Source organism: Oculina patagonica, chromosome 7 (assembly GCF_052425735.1).
Source record: "Oculina patagonica isolate OP01 chromosome 7, crgOcupat, whole genome shotgun sequence".
Classification (NCBI taxonomy): Eukaryota; Metazoa; Cnidaria; class Anthozoa; order Scleractinia; family Oculinidae; genus Oculina; species Oculina patagonica.
Genome location: NC_135764.1, coordinates 3,257,380 through 3,279,606, shown reverse-complemented (window position 1 = coordinate 3,279,606; position 22,227 = coordinate 3,257,380). Strand labels below are relative to the sequence as shown.

The 22,227-nt window shown below is 39.5% G+C and overlaps 2 protein-coding genes across 3 annotated transcripts; one reads left to right on the top strand and one right to left on the bottom strand.

Annotated features, from left to right (window-relative positions):
- Positions 1–3,186: 3,186 nt before the first annotated feature.
- LOC144659421 (glycerol-3-phosphate dehydrogenase [NAD(+)], cytoplasmic-like) lies at positions 3,187–14,268 on the top strand. 2 transcript variants are annotated; one of them, XM_078519848.1, is made up of 11 exons: positions 3,187–3,320; positions 3,488–3,668; positions 4,846–4,914; positions 5,520–5,591; positions 6,566–6,694; positions 7,648–7,789; positions 8,497–8,609; positions 8,740–8,780; positions 9,770–9,956; positions 12,488–12,594; positions 13,098–14,268. In XM_078519848.1, the coding sequence occupies exons 1-11, from the start codon at positions 3,187–3,189 to the stop codon at positions 13,183–13,185; spliced, it is 1,263 nt and encodes a 420-aa protein (XP_078375974.1). In that variant the 3' UTR covers positions 13,186–14,268. The 2 variants fall into 2 exon arrangements, with proteins under 2 accessions (XP_078375974.1, XP_078375975.1); XM_078519849.1 differs by lacking the exon at positions 6,566–6,694.
- A 501-nt stretch (positions 14,269–14,769) lies between these two features.
- LOC144660018 (uncharacterized) lies at positions 14,770–16,658 on the bottom strand. The gene has a single exon (XM_078520560.1). It carries the CDS (start codon positions 16,509–16,511, stop codon positions 15,780–15,782), a length of 732 nt encoding a protein of 243 aa, XP_078376686.1. The 5' UTR covers positions 16,512–16,658; the 3' UTR covers positions 14,770–15,779.
- Positions 16,659–22,227: the final 5,569 nt, after the last annotated feature.

The following is a 22,227-nucleotide window of genomic DNA, read 5'->3' as shown; positions in this document are numbered from 1 at the left end:
TTTTATTTTCCTTATCGTTCCGCGATCCGGAAACGAAATACTATTTCTTTTTTTAAATAACTGCTTGTGGACATTTACGTAGCGGGGAATGGGGCCATGTAAAATTACTTCCGGCTGCCTCAATGGACTTGATCGCTTGTGTCAGCGCGTGTTAAAATACGTGAAAATACGTTTAGGGTCCCTTAGGTCTAAACAGCTGGGCAACTTGATTCACGTTGCACCATTTTAAGAAGATGTGAAATTGTGATTTCATTTCTTTTCACATGCGTATCGGATTTTGACTTTACAAGGGACTGTACTTGACTTACTGTACCAGTACATTTTCATTACCCACCACCACTCCCAAACCCTACCCTCCCCCCCCCCCCGAAAAAGGCAGAAGAATGAGCTGGCTCTAAGTGCCCTTTGATTTATTATTTGTTATTGGAAAGGTTGCAACGGACAAAAAACAACGGGTGTTACTTTCATCTTGTACCTAGTTCTCCTCAATTAAGTACAGAGAAAATTCTGTAAGACATGGCTTTTGTTTGCGTTTTAATACGAACTCAGGTCAAAATTTTTAAGCCTCGGCACACTAGGTCCGTACTGGACAGCTCGATTACCTTGCAGGAATTATTTTGCAAGTTCGCTTCTGGAGAATTTGACGAAAAAAATAATAAATAACAAAAAAGTACCCATCCGCTCTCTTTTTACTCCGGCTGGAGGCCAGGAGTAGTAAAATGGGCTTGATTTCTTTGTAGTCACAAATCTGCAAAATTGCGCAATCGAGTGACGTAGTCCCATTGTGCTTTGCGTACCATCTGCTTGACCTCGAGAAAAGTCGCCATTGCAAGTGAAGTCATTGATGCGGAGTCTTTTGTGCCACGGAACGGATTACAAACTTTCAAGGTCTTGTTTGTTATGCTAAACACGTAAACTTCCCTCTCTGGGGCAAGTACAGATTGCTAAAACCTTGGTAGTGTTAAGAAATCCATCTTTCTTTCGGGGCCGCGAAGACTGTGTCGCGACGTACTTATCAGTGTGTTTTGAATACAAATCATGGACTTGATCAAGGACTTTCTGCGGCTTCCCGAGACTTCAGAAAGCAAATGTTATGTATATTATTGCTTTGAATTTTAGATGACATTTTTACAAGGATCAGTAAAAGAAGTCAAGTAAAAAATTATAATGCAAAAGCCGTCCGCTGCAGTACAAGAAATGCTTTTGCGTGAATAAATTTAATTAAGCGTGCAAGGGTTGTTTCACGAGTTTTAAAATTGACGCTTTTGAGACCTTTTGAATACATTTCTTTGCTTCACCTTCTATGAAAATTAATCTGAAATAACGTTTCTTTCAAGTTTCTTTCATTTGTCCATCTTTAGTTCGGTATTTTAGGTTTTGAAGATCTAGACATCGATCTGTTTCGAGACAGACGCGGTGTTATCTGATCATCTTTCAACGGCGATCAGACTTTTAGTTTTGTGTTTTATAAAAGATTTAAAAAATTACTCCAGTACTCCAGAAAAATGCAAACAAGTAGTTTGATTAATAGTTAAGTAAATGAAGAGCGTAGAAAGTATTACCAATTCAGTTTTTGGAAGGAACCATGTAGTTTCAGAGTTGTGTAAACAATATTCCAGTCTCCTTCGCAGCCGCTATTTGGTGGTCACGCAACGCTTCCGTGATTCGTAAATAACTCCCGAAAAACGCTTTTCTGCACCAAGAAGTACCACATTGAGATGGTTTTATATTTTGACAAGTCTTCATTAGCGAGTCCTTACTCCAGCGGAACGAAATCCCGGTTTAAGACGTTTAACGATTCCCCGATATAACGATATGGTTTCGCCAGTCCCTTGGTACATCATTTATATATCGGGGTTCCACAGTATTGTCTAAGGTTACTGGTCATTTTGTTTATTTGTTTGCATTTAAGTCTTCACACTGTAAAACCACGTCTATATTCCTAGTTTTATCTAGGCAGCTTTTCTTTATTCTTTATAGGTAAGATATTTGTTTACAAACATTGTCTCTGTTATTTAATGTTCGATAAATGTCCAACAAGTTTACACAAAAGCACATTAATAACGATAGGTGACGTCAACGATATCTTTGCTATTGTATTTTATGTTTTATTTTAGCCTCTTATACCCGGGAGTTCCGATACGTACCCAATCCCCTCCCTAATCCTCCACCCCTATGTCACTTCCAGGGCCGGAGTGAACGCTCTGCTAGCGTCTTGTTTTTTATAGAATCGCCAAAATGTTCAGTCTCATTTCCCAACATAGACGGATGGCGGATTGACGGATCTGGCAAAAAAAAAAAAAAATACAGTAGAACCCCTATTAAGCGGCCACCCTCGGGGAAATGGCAACTGGCCGCTTAATAGAGGTTGGCCGCTTAATAGGGGTTTGTCAGAAATTAGCATAAGGTATTTTAAGAAGGTTACATTATTTCAATACAAAATAAGTTGAAAAGGAATAACGGAATCACATGAAGACGACAAAAAACCCGTCTTTGAATGATTTTATCGGCCGTCACGATCTGAGCTTGTTGGAAATTTATTTAAATATCGTATATTACATTCTCATTGGCCGCTAAATAGAGGTAAAAACAATAGAAGAACGCTCATCGGGACGGCAGAAAGGTGGCTGCGGCCGCTTAATAGGGGTGGCCGCTTAAAAGGGGTTTTATTTACAGTATTATACTGACAATATTTTCGGGACTTTAGTAACTGGCCGCTTAATGATGGGCTCCTGGGGTTCGACTGTAGAACGGATCGCCGTATGTCATACCTGGCATGGTATGACAGCTGGTGTTACCGATTGGACAGTGGACTCTGGACTCGCGATTTGTTGGACTTCGCCGTTGGTGTGAATCGTCATTGCACTTTGTGCCAATTTCTATTCTTATAAAATGCCAAAACATTATTTGTTTGGTGTTGGAACCAGTGAAAAAGGTCAAAAAGTCCAATAAGCCAAAAAAAAAACACATAATTTAAAAGGTCATGGACACTTTTATCGATCCCATCAGGCCAACATATGTAGATAGTTTTAATAAATTCTCTGTTAAATTTGTTTTTCCTTCGTTATTTTATGTTCGAGAGACATTTACTCGTGGTTCCCGCGTGACCCGCTGGAGCGCGTGACGAGCGTGATATGAGCGTGATGAGACCTTGGTTGTCCTGTGACTTGCGGCCTGTTCTGCTCCATGTCCCATGATGCTGTTTGTTTACCAAAGCAGTTCGACCATGAAAGCATGAGCTTGGGTTGTTTTACTCGAGCTCTACACGGATTAAGAATGGCGGTTCCGAAAAAAGTCGCCATTATTGGCTCTGGAAACTGGTAAGTTAACTCGCTAAAGGATCAAGCTAGCTTTCTCTGTCCCCATTAACAGAGAAAGTTCGCCTTGGAATCGACTCGATCGAGGTGTTCTGGAACAGAAACACGCACATTGCCGGTGCACGATGCATGATATAATTTTCGATATTGAACTGTTGTGTTGCTTGCAGGGGCTCTGTGATTTCTCGTATAGTCGGTGCCAATGTGAAAGATCATCCAGATTTATTCCAAGAAGAAGTGCAAATGTACGTTTATGAAGAACTGGTAGAAGGAAAGAAACTCACAGACATTATCAACACAGAACATGAGAACGTCAGATACCTGAAAGGTTTTAAGCTGCCGGAAAACATCGTAAGTTCAGAGGGCGGTGAATAACATTACAAGGAGTTCGTAATTGGAATGTAGAAATGTACAAATATGTCAACAAAAAATTGTACATCATTGAAACAAATCTGCTCTTCAATATCGCGAAAATACATAAAATCCTGCATAGTTGATGCAAAATGAAGATGTTGTACTTTTGCATTTAGCAAAACACCTGAGGCAAGGAACATGCCTAAACTTACATAATAAGCGCTATTTTAGGGTTGTTATTCAAGAAGAAGGGCATAATTGTTAGTGCCAAGGGCTTGCCGTGTGAAAACATACTTTCTTTATTTGCATATTTATAAGCTTTAGTCTGTTTGCTTTGCTGGATTAGAGATGGATTTAGATGTTATTGAGACTGATTGTTCATGTGTTAATTAAATTATTTTATCATTTATTATTTTTTATGTTTTTAATAAGAAATAGATCTCTGTGCAAGAAGCTAAAACAACAACAACAAAGTACAATATTGAGTTTACATGATTGATTTGAGTATTGTTTTACCCAGCAATTAAAAAGTAAGCACAAGCCAGATTTTCACATTTAAATAACCTTTACTGAATGTCAGCATTTGGAACATCTTGGATTTTCTTTTGTGCAGTGGACAGGCAATTGTCAGGACTTGTGAGCAACTGGCTGCAACTCTGATTTTTACTGTCAAAAATATAAAGCAAAGGGTTTTGCAAGGAATAATGATTTCTCCACTTCTGTGCAAACTCTATTTGAGAAGGAAAATCCCTGAGCAAACAGTGGCTGTTTTATTGTTAACAATGTAATGTGCAGGGGCTTTACTCGGCGAATATCAGCCCTGAGGTGTCACAGCACAGATTGAGTGCAGTAAAGTCCTTACAGTACGAAGACAGCAGATGTTGTAAGCTTGTAATTCTACTGGTCCTCTAGTGTAGAAGTTGCTATTGTTTTATGGGGTAGGGGCCTGGTTCCTATAGTTTGGTGTTTTGTTCTCTTTCATGGTAGCCTTGCAAGAGCTACTACCCAACCCAAGACCGGGGCAATCGCTTGCAGGATCATGCATGAGCAAGCTTTGTTAACAAGCGATTCAACTTGGCAAAGAGTTGTAGAAAATTTTCTTGGCCCAGTGTTTTTTCACCAGATATAAAGCATTCTGATTGGTTGATTTTTTTCTCTTCTCTCTTTCTTGCAGAAAGCAAACCCAGATCCAGCTGCGGCTGCAAAGGATGCAGATATTTTGGTGTTTGTCGTACCTCATCAGGTATAATAATATAGTTGTTATTATTTCATTGTTTTAAATGTATAGTTGTACCCTTATTAGAATAAGTGGCCACTCTTGTTTAAGCCACCAGTTATCAAAGTCCCAAAAGGTGCTGTCCATATAATTAAAACCCTATTTAATTAAACAGCCACCCCTGTTAAGCCGCCATAGCCACCTCTTTGCTGTCCTGACCCAGCAAGCACTTTTGGAGGCAGCGTGGCCGAGTGGTTAGAGCGCCGAACTTGTAATCCGGAGGTCGCGAGTTCAAGTCCCGTTCTGACCACTAGCTGGATTTGTTCTCGGTAGTCCCGAGTTCAACTCCTCGGCCACGCTTGTAAATAGCCAACTGGTCTGCCTCCTGCCAGTTGGGATTTTTAATCATGTTATACATGTTCATTTAAAAAAAATATTTGTTTCACATTGGCCCTGAAAAGCCCCATTGGGGGAGTGGTCATTTAAGTACTATTATTATTATTATTATTATTATTATTATTATTATTATTATTATTATTATTATTATTATTATTATTTATTATTATTATAATGTCCCTTGATTTTTACGTTTTGTTTTTGATATATGTTATTTAATATATGATTCTTTTCAGTTTGTGAAGACAGTTTGTTTAAAGATGAAAGAAGTAGTGAAGCCTAATGTGATTGCAATTTCACTCATAAAGGTAATGACAAGTTATGTTGCAGAAGTTCTGTGTTCAACTCTTATTCGCATTTCCAATTCTTCGGCTACGCGAATAAACATCTTAGATCAATTGGTCCCATGAATTGGGGTCACATCGCTCCAAGTTAGATCGCTCCCAACCAAAGTCAGATCGCGCCATGTTAATAATAGTGTTAAGTTGAAAAGTAAGCTTTCAACAGATTGACAAAGATGATTGAGTTCTCAATTTACAGACGCTCCTGATTGACAAAAACGATCGAGGTCTCAACTTTCGATCGCTCCATCAGCGGCTCCATGTTTCTCAATTTTCTGTGGCTCCTAAAGGAGCTGTTTGTTTGTGTGTTGAAGCTGCTGGAGTGCTGTTACACTGGACCATTCAGGAAGGAACAGGCTTTGAGAAGCTGTCTGGCTGTCTTTCTTAGTATACACTATAATCGAAAGTTACAAGCGAAGTTGAGTACTCCATCGTCTTGATCGATCTGTTGTAAGCTTAAGTATTCAACACTGTTAAACTGAAATTCATTAAACTTAACACTATTGTTAACAAGGAGTGATCTGACTTTTGTTGGGAGCAATCTCACTTTTTCTGTGGAGCGATCTGACTTCGGTTGGGAGCGAGCTAACCATGAATTCCATGCTGATGATGTACAGTAGGTATTTTGATATCCTTGAAAACTGTGTCCTTAATCAAAGTAAAATTTTATTGTTCCCTTTTTAAATACATAGGAATCCTGACATTGAATAGGGAAGGGGGAGCAATATTAACACAAAATTAACAAATGTCTTTAAACAAAATACACTCATTCTTGAAATCAAAGTGTCTCAGCATTTCTGTCATAGATTGTAGCGTTTCAAGCCAAATGCTAGTCGATCAGTGAGGTGATTGGCATGGTGGATGATGCACAGTCAACACAAAAAATAAAATAATATACCGTAACTTAACTCTGGTGTTTTGGTGTGATCCTTTTTTAACAGTTTGGTATTCCATGTAAATTCATGAGAATTGATGCAGTTGCTGATGAAACTCACATTTTGACTTGGAAACAGTGCCGAAAGAATAGCATAGACCGAACTGCAATGCTTAAACGGCAGGCCAGCATCAGGGCAAGTGACCTTAATACTCGTCAGTAGATCTTGGGGCCTGTTTACATGATGGGAGTGAGGTTGATCCCAGTGCTGCCAATCACTCCTGATGTCGACCAGGGGTTTTCTTGGGGTTTGGAAAAGCCTGCTTCTTGTTTACCTGCGGACAGTAAAATATTGCATATTTGGCCCTTGTTGAGTTCATATTTAGCACTTTTATCAGTCTCTTTGAGAGTTAAAAGTCTGTTTGCTGAGAACTAAAATTAATCCGAAAAAAGTAAAAAAGCTGAAAACGTTTTAATCCGTTCTTGTTTGGAAAGAAAATGTTTTTGCCAGTGTTGATTCTGTTGCTTGGATCAACCGGCTCCTGTCATGTTTACAGCCCCTCACTAGAGAGTTAAATTTTTGTTTTCTTTGCTAGTAAATTAAATAGTGCATCTTTCAATGAAAACAATGTCAATAACTCAGCTTGAAGGAGATCCTGGTATGACAATTAATTATTTTTTTGTTATGGAGTGAGAAATTAAGTGAGTTTTTGTTATGGTTGAAAACTATTTTCTAAAACTTCGACAAAGCTTTCTGTTTTTTGGTAGAGCTGTTTCTTATACAATATATCATGACAACATTAAGCTGTTATTTCTTGTTATGCATTATTCTTTCCGCACCCTTGCACATCTCACATCTCCTCACGTGCTGGCATGCTCGTCCTCTTAACTGACTCTAAAAAAATGAGCGGCTACCAGTACTTGTAGTCAACCCTCCCCCTGCCTGGTAAATAAATGTGACTACCCAGAATGGGGTGGGGTCTTAAAAAGGCACTTGCCCTGGTTCTGATGAATGCCAGGTATATCTGCAACTGACAAGGATGGGGTTTTCTTAATATTCAAAGCTGAGGATTCACCATATGTATGTCGTAACTTAAGTTTGCCTTTTATAAAGATTAATTTCAAGTTTAATTGTTTCTTTCTTTTTAGGGTCTTGATCATGCCAGCACTGGTCTACATCTTGTTTCAAACATGATCAAAGAATCTCTGGGAATTCCTGAAATCAGTGTTCTCATGGGAGCTAATCTTGCTAAAGAAGTCGCCAGAGAAATGTTTGGAGAGGCTACCATAGGTAATACTACAAAATTTTTAACTACTGGCTGACTAAAAGGCTAACCTTAGGTAGGGCTTATTACATTTTGAACAGACAGCTTTGGCAGGCATATGTCGCTATCATGGCTCCACAGGGTTTGTTTAGTACATGTTTTGAAATATAATAAAGACACAACAAAGCAACCCTGACAAACACCACAGATAAGCACTAACTATACAGTTGCGGGAATAAATACATAACTTTAAGTGTCAATGTATTGAGCACTGTTGTGCTAATTGTGGACACTGTAAATAAATAAACAAATATTGCAAATAATAATAATAATTTATTAATTTATATTGCGCATTACAATTGCAAAAGCACATTACAATATTAAAACCTAAAAAACCTAACAAATCAAACATAAACAAGTGCCAGTTGATTGCGACATTACTTCTCCAAGAAGTGACTGAGCCCATGGTTGTTGTCCCAGAAGTTGCTAAGCAACATGACACATTTATACATGGACAGCTTTCGTAGTACTCCTGAGTGCGTGAGCTAGTTTTTGATTGGATAAAATAATTAGGAAATTCTTCAAGTGCTTCAATGAAGATTTACGACAACTGGCACTTATTCCCCCCTGGACTGATAATGTATTTTAATTAGTAATTAAGTAAATTATAGAAACTGGCAATTCTTTATTTTATGGTAAAACCTCTATTAAAGGAACCTTTTTTTGTAAACAGGTTGTCGATCTGAAGAGCATGGTCCCATCCTAAAGGACTTGTTTCACACAGATTTTTTCAAAGTAAATGTTGTCTCAGATGCAGATACTGTTGAACTCTGTGGATCACTGAAGGTTTGTTAATACACTTGACACTTTTATTGAACTGCAAGTATTAAGAAATGCATTCTTGACTGAAAAAAATCACTTCCTTTGGGATGTTGTAAAGGCTCAAAGTGAACTGAACTTCCTTTTTATGCTCTAGAATGCAGTTGCAGTGGGAGCTGGAGTGGTAGATGCTTTGGGGTGAGAGATTTTATTTACTGCTTATATTAATTTCACTGATAAATAGGAATAATTTTATAGTACCTTATTCTTACTAAATTTTGCGAGTACTTAATTTCACGATTTTAGAGGAAGGTGCAATTGGAGTGTATTAAATTTTGCGATTTTTACCTATTCTTCAATATGAAGCTTTGACCTCGAAACTGTAACAACATAATTAATATAAAAGTCATCGTAAAAACAGCTAACAACAATATACGCGTAACAAAACATAAGGTATTCAACGGTCTAAATCCCTAATAGGTTCATCTACGACTGAAAGAGCGAGATTTTGAGGAACTTGGCTGCAGAGAACAGTTCGAACAGTGCGACTGATAGAGTGGGAGATAACTAATGGACAAAATTAAACAAGAAACTCCTAAACATGAAGCTTAGATATGTTAGAATAACTATGATAAAACAGATCGAATTTCATAATTTTTTATATTATCAGTATGATATTAAATTTCGCGATTTTAAACTTCGCGTTCCCTTTATTTCGCGAGTATTAAATTTCGTGATTTTTTCAAAATCGCAAAAATTGCGAAATTTAGTACTCGCGAAATTAAGTGAGAAAAAGGTATATTTACAATGGGGGAGGCACTGTGACCTATAGTAAGTGCGCTGGACTCAAGATCAAGCAGTCCAGGTTCTGGCCCTGGCGGGAGTCATTTAGTTGTTCTTGGGCAAGACACTTTACTCTCACAGTGCATCTCTGATTTCCACCCAGGTGTTAAATAGGTACTGGCAAATTTAGTTTAGGGAAGTGACCCTGCGATGGATAAGCATCCCATCCGAGGGGAGTAGAAATACTTCTAGTCGCTTCATGCTACTGAAACCAGGATAAGCTCTGACCTGATGGGCCACTAGGCTCGTATGCAGACTTTACCTACCTTTACCACCTTATATTCACAATGAACTATTAATTTATTAATTTAATTAAATAATAGCTATTAATTTTCAATTCTCAGTTATGGGGACAACTCAAAGGCTGCTGTCATTCGCATTGGACTGAAGGAGATGATTGCGTTCGCCAATCGATTCTATGACGATGTCAAATTGGAGACATTCTTTGAATCCTGCGGAGTGGCTGACTTAATCACCACATGTTACGGTGGAAGAAACAGGATCGCTGGGGAGGAATTTGTCAAAGGAAAGGTGAGTTGCTGAAAATTTTGTAGCGTTCTGACCGCCAACCGGTTAGCTCAGTTGGTAGAGCGCCGGACTGTCGTGCGTTCAAACCCCAAACTAGACCAAAACTCAGGGTCCTAAAGTAACTAAGGAGAAAATTCTGCCTTTGCAATGACATCTGCAAATGGTTAAATGTTCTAGTCTTCTCGGATAAGGATTATAAACCGTAGGCCCCATCTCCTGCATCTTCAGTGTTATGGTCAGCAGGGGACGTAAAAGAACCCACACACTTATCCTAAAGAGTAGGCCACGAAGTTTCCTGAGTGTGTTGTGGTCTGATCTTTACCTGATGTACTGTCTAGCTTGGGGTGGGAATGCACAGAGATATAGCTGATTGAAGCTACTCAAAAAATCCGAGGGTAAACATATATTGAGTATCAGTCAGTATTCAGTTACCTTAAAGACTTGTGTATAAGCCGCACTCATAGATAAGCCGCACCCCCAACTTTGAAGCTTGATTTTGAGGAAAAAATAAAAACTTGAAATCGCAATACCTTTTAAAAAGGATGTTCCTTTGATGATATATTGTCTTTATTGCTAAAGTCCAAAGTGAAAAACAATAAAATTTGACTGGAAATGACAAGCACAACAGATTGAGAACGATACAAAACGTTTGCTTAGTAACCACACATTGACATAAAGAGAGAAGTCTGGGGTCGAGTCACGTTCGATTGGTGATCGGTCCGGTAAACAACATGGAAAAGTTCACTGAAAGTTCGATTTCTAACCATTTCAGCTGACAATGAGGCTGTGTGTTGATAAAAACTTGTTTCTCAATGGGAGTTTTGCATATAGTCAGCTTTGTGGAGGAATAGAGATTCCATGGCAGCTCAAGTTTAGCTGCTCAAGCGAGGTGCAAATAAATCGTTTGAAAGGCCAGACCTTTTACCAAAAGCAATGATTGACAACAGCAGGTTTCAATATGTTAAATATTCATTTACTCAATGTTTTTAGTGCGTTTTCTGACCCCAGCCTAGGCAATTTGGCAATTTACACCCCTCAAAAGCAATTGTCTCATAGATAAGCCGCACCCACGATTTTGAGCCCAAAATTTCAGCAAAAAAGTGCGGCTTATACACAAGTTTTTACGGTATCTTTTCATTGTAATTTTTTTCTTGATAAATAATAAAGATGGTAAATGGTCCCCAATGGGAATCGAACCCATGGCCTCCCAGATACCGGTTGAGCGCTCTAACCAACTGAGCTGCGAGAGACTTGTAGTGAGCTAGGCCATTTACTAGGTTCATATGTGACATGCATCCTGCATACAGCTAGGATTCAAGTAAAGTGTGTGATAAATAATAAAGATGGTACGCAGACACGTGTCACATATGAACCTAGTAAATGGCATAAATATCACTTGTTTATTATATAAACATCAGTGAAATACCAGGAAATCTTTCGCACGAAAAAATCATATCTTCACACGTGAAAATAACATGTTATTTTCACATGTGAAGATATCAATTTCGGAACATTTTCTGGCAAGTTTGCCCTGTTTCAATGCTTAATGAGCCAAAGAAAATCGATATTAAGTCGAAACATCCTCAGATCTTCCTCGGCAATCTTCGGCAATCTTCAGATATCTTCGGAAATTTTTGGAAAATGTTCGGAAACATTCGTACGACCTTTGGACAACATTTTGAAAATCTTCGGAAATCTTCGGAAAATCGTCAAAAACATCGTAATTAGTAGGTTTATATAAACAGAACACTGGAAGATAGATTTCATATCTCCGCGCAACCATGTAATATCCTCTATTTATAGCTTCAGTACACTGACATAGTAACTTTGAACAAACCTGGACCACTATTCATAGATTTCTATATGTCTTTAGTGGAGGGGGATAGGGGAGCGGGAGATCAAGATAAAGGGGGTGGGAAGCGGGAGATCGGGATAAAGGGGGTGGGAAGCGGGAGATCGGGATAAAGGGGGTGGGAAGCGGGAGATCGGGATAAAGGGGGTGGGAAGCGGGAGATCGGGATAAAGGGGGTGGGAAGCGGGAGATCAAGATAAAGGGGGTGGGAAGCGGGAGATCGGGATAAAGGGGGTGGGAAGCGGGAGATCGGGATAAAGGGGGTGGGAAGCGGGAGATCGGGATAAAGGGGGTGGGAAGCGGGAGATCAAGATAAAGGGGGTGGGAAGCGGGAGATCAAGATAAAGGGGGTGGGAAGCGGGAGATCGGGATAAAGGGGGTGGGAAGCGGGAGAAGAGAGGGTGGGAAGCAGGATTCTTAAGGTGGCGGGAACCGGGAGAAAACGAGTAAACTTTAGCAACATTTCATTATATTTCACAATAGATATGGGACAAAGAGGAGGGAACCACTATGGAAAGGGGGCGGGGGCAGGAGTGAAAGGTACGGGAAGCGGGAGTAAGAGGTACAGGAGGCGGGAGGTTCAGACCCCCCTGTCCCCACCCACTCTTTAGGCTCTCTAAGTTTTGAAGTGAAGCTTGTGGCAGTGTCCCTTTAAGACTGACATGATGTTGTTGTATTTAAGACATTTGAAGAAGTTGAAATGTACATCCTGGGAGGGCAGAAGCTGCAGGGACCACATACAGTCTATGAAGTTTATCATCTTCTTAAGGAAAATGATTTGTTGGATGAGTAAGTATTCTAGTTTCCAACAGCCTCAAGCTATAATTTGCAGAGAGAAATCCAACCTTTTTTCCTTTGCCCATAACCCACGAAAACATGTACAGTTGATTCCAGATAACTTGAACCATCAAGGGAAATCCGAAAAGGTTTAAGTTATTGAATGTTTAAGTTATTAAGGGTTTGGTTTATGGGATTCAACTATATGTAGTTAAGAAATATCCAAAATTAGTAGTATTTGAATACGTAAAACTTCAGGTTGGGGATGGTTATGTGCAGTTACCCTTTATTTTTGTAAATATAGAAGGATGATGTTTAGAAAGACCGTATTTTCAACACATATACATGTAAAGGCAGCAATGTCTGTTTAAAACAACTACATGTAGGGTCGTGGCAGCCTCCAAGAAAAGGCCGTAAGGTGTTGAGGTTTACTGACATTTTAAGTACAAACTTGCTTTTTAACTGGGACGATCACTTTCACTTCCTTGACTGTTTTTTGGAACCTTTTCTTTCAGGTATCCTCTATTCACTGCCATATACAATGTGTGTTTTGAGAAGCATCCACCCTCAGAGATGATAGAAGTTCTTAAAAACCATTTTTAGTAATTAGTCCTGTGGCGACAATTACTGTGTAAACAAAAGTACATTTATTTATTTTTACTGTGATTTCTATACTTTGGTATGTAATATATAAGACCAGACCCTAGTGAACGTATCAAAGTGGTGTTTTTCTTTTATGCTATTGACAGTTCACTTTGTCCCAGATAAATCAGCCCTTTTGGTGTCCTTCTACCGAAACCGTAGGTCCAATTTCGGGACACATTTGCCATCATTGCAACCAACCTCGTTGCCAGCGTCTGAAAACGAGGTTGCATTGCCACTGTGGCAATGAAGGGTTATTGTGTGGTTCCAGAAAATGTCCATACTACCACCACAGAAGGAATTGAAAATTCCTGGGGATGAGAGGGGTCTCAAAGGCCAAAAACAGATGTATGAAGCTTAATAAAGATTTGGTCGCACCATATTAAAAAGCTCATTTCATGCAAGTGTCACATAATATTAAAGAAGCCTGTTTACGCCGGTCCTAGCATCCTATGCAGACACTCTTTTGGCTCATCGTGCATTTTTTCCTGGAAAGGTTGCGTGATGAACCAAAAGAATGTCTGTGTAGGAGGCTAGCTAGTTCAATGCCATGGTATTACGCTTGTTATTATCTTCCATGCCTGCAACGCCCCTTGCCAGACAGAGTTGTCTCAATGTTTAAGGCTACTGTGTGGATAAGACCATACTGAAATATAACAACTAAACTTGCCAAATGCAGAAGTCTTATCTCATTATCTTGTTTCATGTTTTGGACTTTGATTTGATGTGTGGACAGGTACTAGATGTTTGCTTATTGACTTAATCTTCGAATTCTACTACGTAATAATGTTTTTCAATATTTTCGAAGTGAATTTCGAAAGTTGTCTAAAGTTAGCAGGTTTTGTAAAATAGCAACCGATGCTTAGTTGGTAGTGATTTCATATAATTGATGAAATATAAAAGTATAATGGTTATTAATCAGCCCGTTTCAAAGCTTAGAAGGAAAATAATATGAAAATAGTTGTAAATAGGTAGTTGTTTTGATACTTTTGATGTTGTTTTAGTTTGCATTTTGTCATTACGGAAATAAATTATGTTACCACTGTACGTTTTAGCTACTTTCTTTCTTTGCAATGCAGGCGTATTTTAGCGAGTGGAGGCATTTTGATCGGGCGAGCGCCACCTTGGATTCAAACTCTGAAAGGCTTGAGGAGAATGAAAAACTACTCTACGTTTGCAACACCAAGGCCAAATACGCGACCAAAATTATCAAACGCTGGATCAGTAAAAACTCTTGCATTGCAGGCTATTTTTCGGTCATTCCGTGCGAGAGGGAAGTCCAAAATTCTACCCCCTCCCCCCTGCAAACAAGTTAAAAGTAAAACCCCCTCTCCTTAATATTAGCCCAGACCCCCAACAAATAAGTATTTTATTTGTATTCAGTGTTAAAATACGGAAAATGTCGCGTCATAGCGCACCCCTGGAGCAACAATGTTCGGTCCGCATAAGAGTTCTAAGTCATTTTTGCGTGAAAGAGAAAGCTTGTTTACAGCTGAGGTGGTTTACATACATACATACCGCAAACGTCGGACCTTGAGTCTTAAATAAACTGTTATAAAAAAGTTTTTATTCACGTCAGATAGTGCTCTGTCGGGCGGGGTTATATCTACCATGGGTGACCATTGGGAATAGTATACTATTCTGTACTGCAACAATTATCGCATCGCATTAAGTTTGGATTAAGATTGGGGATAAAATTCGGCGACGCGACAAGAGTCGCAGCGCAAGCTAAGTACATTATGGGTGGGTGGGTGGGTAATGATGTACCAGCTATAACACCCTCAAGCGGAATGAACACCCCTGACAGACTCCCAACAACATTCTACAAACAACTAGCTGGTTACTTATCGCACTTGGTATATTTCCTTCGCCGTTGCACTTGAGCAATGTCAATTTATTCATAATCTGTGCCACTTATATGCTTAGTATATCGATAATTTATGCAGTACGAATAGTTTTCTTTTTTCTTCATGTTCTTATATTTTCTTTCTGACGGTCTCACCAACTTCGGCTATGTCCATTTTATTGGATCTGGCGGCGCGAAAGAGGTCGAATGCTCCATCATAAATTTTAATCCGGCCCCTGAAACGTAGTTTATAAATAAAGTGAATCTATGCGACGATACTTGCAGAAAATCGATCATGCTCTCCCTCCCTTGAAGGCAAATAAAATTCTCTACCCTCAACGCAGAGTTGATAATTTGCTTGACACTGTTAAGGTCGTTTACCGTTGAATGCGTTTCCTAATTTTGGGTCGGTCGGTCGGATAAAAAAACAAACAAAAAACAATGGGCAAGATGTAACTAAGAGGCTGGAAACTTTGAATGTGGTCACAAAATCAACATTGCGCAATGGAGAAAGAAAAGATCAATTTATTGGTAAAACTCAGCCGAGAAAAGCGAAAACAGATGAATCACCAACACCAGTACCTTTACGGTCTTTACGCGGTGGAATAGACCACCACATTCAGCATTCTCTCTGAAAATCTAGGACATAATTTGCGCTCAATGCAAAGGTGAACACAACTTTAGAGTCAACTAATGTTGTTCCCAGTTCCTATAAGGTACACCAGATAGCCATATATGTTGCAACAAAAATCACGATAACAGAACAGATTACAAAGATACCTCTCCTTTTTTCCCATTTTACCTGCCGGCCCCATCTAGACATATCCATGGGAATAGTGGATATCGAACCTTTGACATTTTCATGTGGGAAGGGACTTTTGGGAACCTCGCAGCCCAAGAAATCACACAATGGTTTCCATCCTTGTTTTACGTTATACACCAACAGTTTGTCAGCGGGAACAGTGGTCTTTACGTGGTTATTGTGGATACGATATCGCTTTCTGATAACACTAGTGGATTTGGGATTACGAGAGCCAAGATGAGCATCAAGGTAGCAATCATAAACGTAATAGATCTTTCTCGCCGTTGACGATAACATGGACATCCTGTAGAATCTTTCAGCTTCTGCTACTGCACGTTGATTCACAAGACTTTTGACCCAAGAATCTTCGTCTCGTTCGCTCAAAATCACTTTGCAGTCAGGAAAAACTTCCAGTATTTCTTCATAGAATATGTTTCCAGGGTAATCCACGGCTGCATCAGCATTCTGGTAAACTCGTTTCACATCTGGCTTGACGCCATTATGGAAAACATCGACCCAGTGATCCAGAAAGTCAAAGTTTTGCTCTTCCCAATCAAACACCGTAAATCCAAGTTGGCGCAGAGCTTTGGTGATTGACTTTGTACCAGTTTTCAGCATTCCTGCACAAATGACCTTCATGATAAGTGACTTTCAATTTGAAAAGAAATAGTTTACCATTCTCACTCATTAATTATGCCGCTCATTGTCCGGCGTGGATAAGATATGGGAAAAGATTGTGGCCAAGGCAATGAGCGACTGGGTGAGAAAGCACTATAGCTGTGTATTACGTCGCCGAAGGGGAGGTGGGAGGGTCGAAAATTTGTTCGGACTTCCCGGCTTGCGTATCTTTTTCGAAATGTCCCGAAACTAAGCAAAGAGATCTTTAAATACCGCGATTGTGCACATGCTGATTAGGCATTACATAATACAACTATCTATAAACAAACAGGGTTATGTAATCCACGCACTTGTGAATTCCGCGTCATAATTATGAATGAGAATAGTTTACCATTCTCACTCATTAATTATGCCGCTCATTGTCCGGCGTGGATAAGATATGGGAAAAGATTGTGGCCTACGGCTGCTCACGCACCTTGCTGCTTCAGTATAAACGCCAAAAGATCTCCGCATTTACAGGAAATAATCCACAAAATACACCTTCTCCCCAAAACTCAGAAAACCCCTCAAACCCCAACCGGTATATCCAACCACGAGAGAGGCCCAACCCAGCTAGTGGGGTTACTTCCCTATACCATATCATAGCATGTATTTAGATCGTGGCTTATAATGAGAGTGAAGTTAAGAGTAAAGAAAACGCCAGGACCTAAGGCGGACAGAATAACACCAGTGATGTCTGCCGAGAAAGGAAAACGTAAGACAAAAACGAAAAAAGAACAAAAGGGAAAAAACCCCACTAGCCAAGCCGGACCAGGAATCCGTCGTAAACGGATTATAGGGTGTAAATTAGAATACCCTTCTGATCGCGACAAGGCCAGTGGAGGGGGTGGACTGACTATCTTTTTATTATTTTAAAATGACATAATATTTTGAATTGTTAAAATTCTAGCTAGGGGAGAAGTAAAGGATAAACATAACTCCCGTATAACCCAGGTTGTAGCGTCTAAACGTGGATAAAATGCTTAACTCCGTGGATAAAAACGGCCGACCGGCGAGCTTTTAATAATTACAAACTAAACCTACAGAAATATACAATTGTCTATTTAAAGTTCCGCACTGGGATGTGTTAGGTAACAAACCTTACGTTAGCCCAACGTGTTAACACTTTAACCTAAGCTCATTAACACTCAAACAGCAGTAAGCTCTTAAACAAAAGTCCACACAACTACTGTATTTTTCTTGACATGAAAGCTTATCAATTCCAGACCGATAAACCATAACAAAGCACCTAACACACCAACGCGGACCGACACATGACTGTTGCCAAATACCCTCGATACCCAATTAAAACTTTAAACAAAGACGACGCATGGCTCTTGCCAACTTAGCTCGACACACGAGCACACTTGAGACCAAAACCGTAACACGTCGTGAAACAAATTGTGCTCAACAAAGGAGCGAACATAGCTATAGCCGACACACGGCATGTTCCAATTTCTACTCGACACACGAGCGAACATTTTAGCTACAACCAACAGACAGCATCTGCCAATTTCTGCTCGACATACGAGCGAACGTTTTAGCTATAACAGCCGACACACGGCGTCTGCCAATCTCTGCTCGACACACGAGCGACGGAACGTTTTAGCTATTACAGCCGACACACGGCGTCTGCCAATCTCTGCTCGACACACGAGCGACGGAACGTTTTAGCTGTTACAGCCGACAAACGGCATCTGCCAATTTCTGACCTGGCTGAAGTTGTCTGCCAATTCACTGCCAATTCGCAATCTGCCAATTCGACCGGTTGAAATTGTCTGCCAATTCGAAGTAAGCATCGAAAGAAGAAACTATACATTAGGAACAGTTAAATAACATTACCAATTGACCAGAAACATCTTTTACGTACATTTACTTGCGGCAAACTCTCTCTGAACGCTTATACAAGACGCCTCATATCTGCTCTGTTTCGGAGTTAATAATTTTTTACTTGGCTTTTCAAACTTGGAATATTTAGCATCATTTTAAAGCTTACCGTCTCAACCGTTCATCTCAATGCTTTCTATACCCATCTCAACGCAATAAATGGCGAAAAACACTCGCGAAAACCGTGTATTTATCAATTCACGCACTCTACATGGCATTTCCGGAAGTCAATAACTTATTACGTGACATTTCAGTCGTCAACTGCGTGACATATTTTTAAAGCTTACCGTCTCCACAGTTCATCTCAATGTGTTCTATACCCATCTCAACGCAATGAAATGTCGAAAAACACTCGCGGAAACCGTGTAGCTATTAATTCATACAATCTACCATGGCCTTACCGGAAGTGAATAACTTATCACTTGACCTTTCAATCTTCAACTGCGTGATATATTTTTAAAGCTTACCGTCTTCACAGTTCATCTCAATGTGTTCCTTATCCATCTCAACGCAATAGATGGCGAAAGACACTCACGAAAACCGTGTATTCATTAATTCATACACTGCACATGGCCTTACCGGAAGTGAATAAATTATCACGTGACCTTTCAATCTTCTACTGCGTGATATATTTTTAAAGCTTACCGTCTCCACAGTCCATCTCAATGTGTTCTATACCCATCTCAACGCAATAGATGGCGAAAAACACTCACGAAAACCGTGTATTCATTAATTCATACACTGCACATGGCCTTACCGGAAGTGAATAAATTATCACGTGACATCTCAATCGTCAACTGCGTTATATATTTTTAAAGCTTACCGTCTCCACAGTTCATCTCAATGTGTTCTATACCCATCTCAACGCAATTAAATGTCGAAAATCACTCACGAAAACCGTGTAGCTATTAATTCATACACTCTACCATGGCCTTACCGGAAGTGAATAACTTATCACGTGACCTTTCAATCTTCTACTGCGTGATATATTTTAAAGCTTACCGTCTCCACAGTCCATCTCAATGTGTTCTATACCCATCTCAACGCAATAGATGGCGAAAAACACTCACGAAAACCGTGTATTCATTAATTCATACACTGCACATGGCCTTACAGGAAGTGAATAACTTATCACGTGACATTTCAATCGTCAACTGTGCGATATATTTTTAAAGCTTACCGTCTCCACAGTTCATCTCAATGTGTTCTATACCCATCTCAACGCAAAAAATGTCGAAAAACACTCGCGACAATTCATGCAATTTTACGCAATCCCCGGGACGCAATTTACACAGCCTAAAGTATGGACATTGCAAATCGGAGACCATGCTTTCATTAATTTATTTTTAAGCCTAACTGAGTAAACAAATAAGGTTAAAAGGAAGAGAAGAATCACAATTACTAGGGAGACTTTCCATACTACAGGAATGAAAACGACGCAACACTATCGCATGGTTTATCTTTAGGGGTCCCTCCTCTGACGCGGCGTTACACAAAAAAGAACATACTGTTTTTAAAGGCTTTATATTTCGGTCTCAATTATCTCTTGACGTTTGTTACATATGTTTCGTTTATACAATTTAAGTAATATTTAGGTAGTACGAAAGGAATGTCAACGTCACCTTCCCGCCAATAGCCAACAGCTGCTGATATTGTCTTTTCCCCACGGATTGTTCAGTTGCAATCCATTTTTACACAATTTGAATGAAATTAATAGAATAACTATCAATTCTCTTCTGCATAAACAATTGTACCACATTTAAAAAACTGAATTATGCCAGGGAAGCAAAGATGTTGCTGTGGTTACCCTGAGCCTGTTTCAGGCTCTCGGTTAGTGGAACGAAAAAACTGGCGGGGAAATATTCCGGTCGTCTTTTCTGTGTTCTCCCGCTTTTTTCACCCGTTCCCAAAAACCGAAAGCGTGGAACAGGCTATATTACACTTAGAGGACAGTGACATCTAATGATTCACTGTACTAACAAGATGACAACTGGAACGTTAAGTAACTATTGATAATATCAATAAGGAGGGATGTGAGATGGTTTAAGAAAACATTGAGATGAAGCAAGAGGAAAGAACCTTAAAAATAAACAGCATGGCATTGGTGACAATTAATATGTAACGTGACATGTTATTAAATTACAAAGTGCACACAAGTAAAATAGCCGGCATTTTATTCCAAAACGCACTCTTCTTGTGATTTTTTTTTTCAATTGTTATTGCGTTGAGATGGAAAAAGAACACGTCGAGTCGAGCTGTGGAAACTGTAACCTTTATAAGTATACCACGCAATTGACGATTTAACTGTCACGGGATTAGTTATTGAATTCCGGTAAGGTTATGTAGAGTGCAGGAATTAATAGCTACAAGGTTTTCGCGACAATTTACCGACATCTATTGCGTTGAGATGGGTATAGAACACATTGAGATGAACTGTGGAGACGGTAAGCTTTAAAAATATATCACGCAGTTGAAGATTGAAAGGTCACGTGATAAGTTATTGACTTCCGGTAAGGCCATGTAGAGTGTATGAATTAATAGCTACAAGGTTTTCGCGAGTGTTTTTCGACATTTAATTGCGTTGAGATGGGTATAGAACACATTGAGATGAACTATGAAGACGGTAAGCTTTAAAAATATATGACGCAGTTGACGATTGAAATGTCACGTGATAAGTTATTCACTTCCGGTAAGGCCATGTACAGTGTATGAATTAATGAATACACGGTTTTCGTGAGTGTTTTTCGCCATCTATTGCGTTGAGATGGGTAAGGAACACATTGAGATGAAATGTGAAGACGGTAAGCTTTAAAAATATATCACGCAGTTGAAGATTGAAAGGTCACGTGATAAGTTATTGACTTCCGGAAATGCCATGTAGAGTGCGTGAATTAATAAATACACGGTTTTCGCGAGTGTTTTTCGCCATCTATTGCGTTGAGATGGGTATAGAAAACATTGAGATGAACTGTTGAGACGGCAAGCTTTAAAATGATGCTAAATATTCCAAGTTTGAAAAGCCAAGTAAAAAATCATTAACACCGAAACAGAGCAGATATGAGGCGTCTTGTATAAGAGTTCGGAGAGAGTTTGCCGCAAATTTGAAGGCTTCAAATGTACGTAAAAGATGTTTTTGGTCAATTGGTAATGTTATTTAACTGTTCCTAATGTATAGTTTCTTCTTTCGATGCTTACTTCGAATTGGCAGACAACTTCAACCGGTCGAATTGGCAGATTGCGAATTGGCAGTGAATTGGCAGACAACTTCAGCCAGGTCAATTTCTGCTCGACACACGAGCGAACGTAAGCTACTACAGCCAACACACGGCGTCTGCCAATCTCTGCTCGACACACGAGCGAACGTAAGCTACTAAAGCCGTAAAAAACGGGGTCCGCTAATAAATTGCCATAAACAGAACCAGATATAAAGCACACTACGCGATAAACAAACGAGATAGCAAGCGAAAAAGAAAGCATATAAATGTTTTAAAATACCGAGTAATTGTTGTATACGTTGTCCCGCTTCTCCGGAATGCTGTGGAACTGGAAAAACGGCAGAGACTGGATATAAGCTGAAATACAGTGTAAGTCCTGTAGTTTTTATAGCAGCAGCAGGGTAGGTACAGCCATTTACTTGCTTGGGCTTCGGCGACGTACGGCGAGAGTATAAGAAAATTCGTCCGGACTTCCCGGCTTGCGTATCTCTTTCGAAATGTCCCGAAACTAAGCAAAGAGATCTTTAAATACCGCGATTGTGCACATGCTGATTAGGCATTACATAATACAACTATCTATAAACAAACAGGGTTAT

What these genes read in the sequence shown, in the direction of transcription:
- LOC144660018 (XM_078520560.1), bottom strand. Translation starts at nt 16,511, where the DNA reads ATGAAGGTCATTTGTGCAGGAATGCTGAAAACTGGTACAAAGTCAATC.
- LOC144659421 (XM_078519848.1), top strand. Translation starts at nt 3,187, where the DNA reads ATGTCCCATGATGCTGTTTGTTTACCAAAGCAGTTCGACCATGAAAGC. An exon ending in GGAGTGGTAGATGCTTTGGG is followed by an intron (nt 8,781 to 9,769) that starts GTGAGAGATTTT and finishes TTCAATTCTCAG; the next exon opens with TTATGGGGACAACTCAAAGG. An exon ending in AGGAATTTGTCAAAGGAAAG is followed by an intron (nt 9,957 to 12,487) that starts GTGAGTTGCTGA and finishes GTTGTATTTAAG; the next exon opens with ACATTTGAAGAAGTTGAAAT.